This window comes from Limulus polyphemus, unplaced genomic scaffold, assembly GCF_000517525.1.
Source record: "Limulus polyphemus unplaced genomic scaffold, Limulus_polyphemus-2.1.2 Scaffold11502, whole genome shotgun sequence".
Classification (NCBI taxonomy): domain Eukaryota; kingdom Metazoa; phylum Arthropoda; class Merostomata; order Xiphosura; family Limulidae; genus Limulus; species Limulus polyphemus.
In genome coordinates this window covers 6,532-13,728 of record NW_013677112.1, presented here as the reverse complement: position 1 = coordinate 13,728, position 7,197 = coordinate 6,532, and the positions used below count along the sequence as shown (strand labels likewise).

The 7,197-nt window shown below is 33.1% G+C and overlaps 1 protein-coding gene across 1 annotated transcript; it reads left to right on the top strand.

Moving 5' to 3' along the window:
- Window positions 1-2,062: 2,062 nt before the first annotated feature.
- On the top strand, window positions 2,063-6,853 carry LOC106476768 (the record flags this gene model as incomplete). Its single annotated transcript, XM_013937395.2, has 3 exons — window positions 2,063-2,147; window positions 2,837-3,393; window positions 3,915-6,853. Coding segments are annotated over 3 exons (2,903 nt in total), but the record flags the coding sequence as incomplete, so codon positions are not given.
- Between the last annotated feature and the right edge of the window lie 344 nt (window positions 6,854-7,197).

Below are 7,197 nucleotides of genomic sequence, written 5' to 3'. Positions count from 1 at the left end.
GTATGAAAACTTTAAGATGACCATTAGATGTTAGTCTTACCACCAGTATGTGTGTATGAAAACTTTAAGATGACCATTAGATGTTAGTCTTACCACCAGTGTGTGTATGAAAACTTTAAGATGACCATTAGGTGTTAGTCTTACCACCAGTGTGTGTGTATGAAAACTTTGAGATGACCATTAGATGTTAGTCTTACCACCAGCGTGTGTATGAAAACTTTGAGATGACTAGGCTAAAGATAGAAATAAAAGTAGATATAAAGTACTTTGTGACAAGGGTAGAATGGACCTTACTTAAAGTGGTATCTGTGGTAGTAGGACCATATGTTAACCTCTGGTAGTAGGACCATATATTAACCTCTGGTTAGTAGGACCATATATTAACCTCTAGTAGTAGGACCATATATTAACCTCTGGTAGTAGGACCATATATTAACCTCTAGTAGTAGGACCATATATTAACCTCTGGTAGTAGGACCATATATTAACCTCTGGTAGTAGGACCATATATTAACCTCTATTAGTAGGACCATATATTAACCTCTAGTAGTAGGACCATATATTAACCTCTAGTAGTAGAACCATATATTAACCTCTAGTAGTAGAACCATATATTAACCTCTGGTAGTAGGACCATATATTAACCTCTGTAGTAGGACCATATATTAACCTCTGGTAGTAGGACCATATATTAACCTCTGTAGTAGGACCATATATTAACCTCTATTAGTAGGACCATATATTAACCTCTATTAGTAGGACCATATATTAACCTCTGGTAGTAGGACCATATATTAGACTTAACCTCTATTCATTCAAGAAACATGACTGTGGTGCTTATACCTAAACTACAGAATGTTAAGTACATTATATTTAAACAGTTTTTAATAAATCAACAAATGACATGACAGTATAAAGCTGTTGTAGATCAACATTTTGACATTTCATTAGTAGTGTGATGCCATCAAAAATTGATTACTTTTGTAAAGATTTCATACAGTAAGATTATAAAGATTTATAAATTACTTTGTACTTAATGGCATTGGAAAGTAAAGAAATATGGATCAACATTAAACCAAGACCATCGAAAAAAACATGTAATAACTTGTATTAAAAAAACAAACATGATGTACTAACATATTAAAAATCTCAAAGATGATGTACTAACATTAAAAAAAACATGTAATAACTTGTATTAAAAAACAAAACATGATGTACTAACATTAAAAAACAAAGATGATGTACTAACATATTAAAAAACAAAACATTATGTACTAACATATTAAAAATCTCAAACATGATGTACTAACATATTAAAAACAAACATGATGTACTAACATATTAAAAACCAAACATGATGTACTAACATATTAAAAACAAACATGATGTACTAACATATTAAAAATAAACATGATGTATTAACATATGAAAACAAAGATGATGTACTAACATATTAAAAAATAAAACATGATGTACTAACATATTAAAAACCAAACATGATGTACTAACATATGAAAACAAACATGATGTACTAACATATTAAAAACCAAACATGACGTACTTACATCCAAAAACAAACATGATGTACTAACATATTAAAAACCAAACATGATGTACTAACATATTAAGAAACAAAAGACAATTTAGTAACCTATAGTAAAAACCAAACATGATGTAGTAACCTATAGTAAAAATCACAAGATGATGTAGTAATCTTATATTAGAATTTGTAATTTTTGTTTTCAAAGTTCTGACAGTGTTGTTTATAGTTCCTTTTATAACATTTTGGGATTTGTACAATTTGCCATGAAATATATTAAACCCATAGCTTAAGTTGTAACTAGCTGTTCACCATTAGTAAAAATATTTGAGTTTGTCACAAGTTGTGAATAAATTAGTATACATTGTATACAGATGAAGTATTAACTGAAGAAATCCATAAAATTGGAAAGACAAAATGTTTACATTTCTCTATGTTATGTGATATTTAATATACTTTATTCAGATGTTAAAAATTAACTTTTATAAATGACCACCATTATCTGTGTTTATGTATTTTAAGATGGAGGAAAGCTGAATCTATCTTGTTCGTGTATACAACACAGACAGGAGACAGTTACAGTTGGTGCACTGTCACATTGTAATGAGTGAGTTGAAAGACTTATCACATATTGTTTAGTATTGTAAGACACAACAGGTTTAATATTATCACGTCATCCACATCAAAAACCCAACTTTTTGTGAACTTGTATGATTAACTAGAGATGTGCCAGTTAATCAGTTTTACAGCAGGTGTCTCAATTATGATAGCGATTAAAGGGAACAAGCCAATTCTGAGCTAAAAATCACGAAGAATAAAAAGACCACAAACATTTTTATGTTACCTCGGTTTCATCTTATCATTCCATTCACGCATTAATTCTTGTTTTTTTAGGTTTAATTACTTTAGTTATTTTTGCCTCTTCAACTTTTAAAACTTGTGTGTATTAATAATGTATTTCTATACCTGAATCTGTGAGAGGATTGATGTAAAATATTATTTCTGTTGAAAGGAACTTATTCATACGACAGTGCTGAACATTGTTATGTGCTTTTTTAATTATTACATCAGTATTTCTTGTCAAATCTCATCATGTTTGGACCAGGGTTAATGGAATCAAAGGTTGGATAACAAGTCATCTCATATATCACTGATAAAGGGATTAGGTAAAAGAGGGAAAAAGAATATACTGGTAACTGATAAATCAATAATTTTAAAATCTGTTTTCAGTATACTATCATCAAAACCTAGAAAATTTGGGAGTTTAAAGTATTGTTTTCTTTCCCTCTGCTTCAGATATTACATCTCGGATGCATCATCAAGTGTCACAACGTATTCTGTCTCATCATCTTCGTGCGAAGATCCTCCAGATGATTGTATAGATCAAAGTTCTTTTCTCCAAGCTTTCAACTTAGTTGAAAAATCTCTCCTGAATAAAGAAGGTTATAAAAAATTGAGTTATACTTTTCCTTTGAGACTGATTGCTCGCAGTAGTCAAATAACTAAACTTGAAAATTCACTCAGGCCGAATTACGTGCATCATATGAATCAAATATTCGAGGACATGGATCTTTGTTCTCCTCTTGGACAGCAAGTGCTGAGAACTAACAACCGTGGGTTTCTCGACCCAACTGCTTCCCTCCTGAGTGTCAACAAATGTGAGAAATATTGCCGATTTTCTGTCGTCAGTCTTCATCCTGGTCTCTACAATATACCACACTTGAGAAACAGGGAGATGTTGACCAAGTATCCCATTACTTACCGACCGTTTCGCAAGACCCAGCAGAATTCTTCTCATCAGTACTCTTTCAATTCCCAGGAGCGTCGTGAGAGATTTAAGGTTTTGAAGACAGGTAAACTGTTTGTTTTAGTTACTGAATTAAGGTTTTGAAGACAGGTAAACTGTTTGTTTTAGTTACTGAATTAAGGTTTTGAAGACAGGTAAACTGTTTGTTTTAGTTAGTGAATTAAGGTTTTGAAGACAGGTAAACTGTTTGTTTTAGTTACTGATCTAAGGTTTTGAAGACAGGTAAACTGTTTGTTTTAGTTACTGATTTAAGGTTTTTGATTTGTTATTGAACATTCATCAAACACTTTCAGCTGAGAAACAGATTTGTGTGTAAGCACTTAGTTCAGAGTTTTGAAAAACTTCTAATTGTGGTAAATGCACGATAATCCTAAACCGTACATTTAAACAGATATCAAGCTATCATTTAAGAAATAAATCACCTTAGTTATAACCAAGTATAAGATTGTTCTGATTTAGTATTGAAATAGCAAGGTCATTATATATTAGTACAGTCCCCTCACATGAAGAACATAAATATTCACCTTTTTGTTTTAGATTTTATTGAGGATTTGATTTTCAATGCAGGTTTAAACAAACGAGGAAGAGAACTGAAGAAACAGTGCAAAACTCTAAGAATAAAAGTAAACAGATTATCGAAAGAAGAGATAAAGAAGTGGGTGAAGAAAAGTTCTCCTAGTACAGGGAAAACGATTAGAAGTAGTGATGATGATCTTTATGAAGTACAGTTTATGGGGAGTTCTCAATCTCTCTTATCTTCTTCAAATAAGCCAATTTTGGTGTTTTTACCTTTATCTGTAAAACAACATTTAGAAATTGGAACAAAATCCCAAAACACTACACAGAATAAGCTTGTAACAGAAAGACAGACACTTTTTGAAGAATCTAAAAACAGTACTAGTTATAATTCTGCTAATTTAGAAAATAGCTTAGTGACCGAATTATCTGACGGCTTCACACATGAACAACAAACTTTTTCAGTACTGCAGTTAAAACAAACTATTTCTGCATCTTCCCAGAAAAGTAAAAGCCTTAAAAACAGGGATTTATTTGAACCATTTAGATCAACAGATGAAATAGATGTTTGTTTGTTTAGTAAACCTCCACCTTGGAAACAAAGTAAATCTTGTCCAAAAACTTACTTGATTGAGAAATCAACACCAAAACCCAGTGAATCAGTTTACAGTGTTCCTAGTCAGGATGTTTCTGGGATGATACAGGCGAGTGTCTCCAAGAAGAGTCGAAGCACTGAAGATACTGATTTGTGTATAATTGATTGTGAACATCTGGACAGATGTGAACTGTCAGGTTTGTCAGACCACAGTTTTCTAACTGATTCAGATTTGAAATCACAAAACAATGACTTGCTGAAAATGTTATTGCAAACACCAGGACACACCTTAAATGAAACACCAAGGACTCGCTGCCATCAGCAACCTGGAAACCCGGTTACTTCACTTAACAAGGGCAATGGCTCTCCCGCTGTTCCTCACCACAAACCACCAAGAGTTTTGAAGCTCCCTCAATGTAGTGTGAAATTGGTTGATGTGAAGGACACCGTTGATGACCAGCTGAGACGTAAGAAGAATACAGTAAAGATATCGGAAGCAGAATTGGTCAACTCTTCCTTGGTTAGTGGTAGTGATGATCCAAACCAACGGAAACTATGTGAAAGATTAGTCCATCTTTGTGGAGCAAAACCTGAAGTTGAATTTCAACTTATGCCAGCACAGATGAAAAATGTTTCTATGTCAGAGTTACAAAGTCTTGCTTTAAAGTTATTAAAAAAGAAGACGGAAGCTGCCTTGCAAACTGCAGGCCTCAGTCGAAATGTTTCTAGTTGCTCCACTGTAGGTTATAAAAGTTGTCTGTCATCTCCTAATAAGCAGAGGACCTACTCTAAACAACAGCCAATCAAAAACACAAATTCAGAAAAGACAAAATACAATGTAGCGAAGATTGACTCTTACGGGGAACTTGGAAAATTTGTTTGTGGTGCTAATTCAAGAAAGTGTAGAGCCAAAAAGTCTGTAAGCATTCCTGAAGGTTCCAAAAATGGAAATATATGTTGTTCCAATTCGAACTTGAATACACAAAAAAAGTCTCCGAGCTTAACACCTCCAAATTTCCCTGTTTCAAAGTCTGTCGCAAAAGAACCCACAAATGGTATTCATTTTGTGAGGGAAAACCCCTTGAGAGATACACATACTGTAAACGTACGACACAGTCCCAACTCTACCAATCATTTGTCATCAGACACAAGCAGAGATTTAACTAAACCCAATGCAGTTCAGTGGTTGACATTTTCTGAAGGTGAAACATACTCCCCTTGTTCTAACAACATAACTCTACCAAAGAAAAGTCGAATCTCCTTACAAGGGCCGAGCAGTAGCACACCCGCAGTTCTCCCAGATTCCCTCCTCAGCCCATCAACTTCAAGATATGATAGAAATCTTCCACATTTTCAAAAAGAACCAACCAAATGGCTCTTTAAGTGCAATGGTTGTGGTTTTGCTGCAAGCTTTATCCATCCTGCACAAGCGGAAAGGGACATCACACAGCACGTCACGGCTTATCATGCCGTGATAGACCCCGCTTATCATTTAGCCGAATACTCCTTAAAATTTGTGGACCACACGGAAGTGGTTATTGAAGCTTTCATGGGGCACGTTATGCCATCTCCTGCACAGAGTCCAAGCGTAGACTGCAGACTCTCAGCCAAAGCTGAAAGTAATCTGGTTCGAGGGGGTGAATGTTCACATCAGTTTTGTACAGGTCATGATGCCCTTGATGATGTTGTAGCTTTAGACCACATGAACTTGAACTGAAGTTCGGATATGTTTTTATTATCTTTTAAAACTTTTTAAATTGTAATTTTATTGTTTTAATTGATACTAAGGTAACTTGTTTGAAAAGCTACCTAACCATATGTGGTCTTAATAAGAAGGATGGATATAAAGAATTACTAAAACTTCTGTATCCATTCATCCACTGCCTGTCGTCACAGCAGATACATTATACCACTATTGTTTTTATATTACAAATGCAGTTAAATGAAAATTTAAGAAATTTATTTTTTCAATACAAGGATAGTATTGTGTAAAATTATTGTATAATATTTCCTCAAATTTACACCAGATGGCCCTCTTTTTATCTGAAAGATGTATTTGTTTTGATATAAGATATTTATAAATACACCATCAAAATGAAAATATTGCATAAATTAAACTCTACTTAAAATATTTTTAACTTTCTGACTGTAGATATATAGGGACATTTGGATGATGTTTGTAAGATTTGTGATTATATAAAGTAATAGAACAATGTTGATATGCAGGTGGATGATATTTTAGGAAATTAACACCTACTTAAAGATTGAAGTTAATAAATTTTCTGATGTTACATAATTATAATTATTTAAAATGTTTTATGTGTACTGTGAGACATCGAAATAAAAGATGTGTAAAAAATGTTTACATCTGACAATAAAGCAGCTTGTTTCGCCCTCTTCTGGTGAAGTTTGAAATTACAAACATTATCTCGGTTTATATTTCTTTTGGGATTTTGATTGTATGTTGTTTAAATCTTAATTTAGTTAATTCTATGGCTGAAGTGTAAAATATGATTGGGAGGAATTAAATGCATTTATTGGGTAGTTAAAAAGTAATTAATCTAAAGGTATGGGATTGTTTTCTTTCATGTCCATTTCAGTGGAATCTTCTTGTGATAATAATGTTTGGAGACGGCTTGAATGGGTAATGTACAACGTTTTGTCATCATCAGGTACTTCTTGTGATAATAATGGTTGGAGACGGCTTGAATGGGTAATGTACAACGTTTTGTCATCATC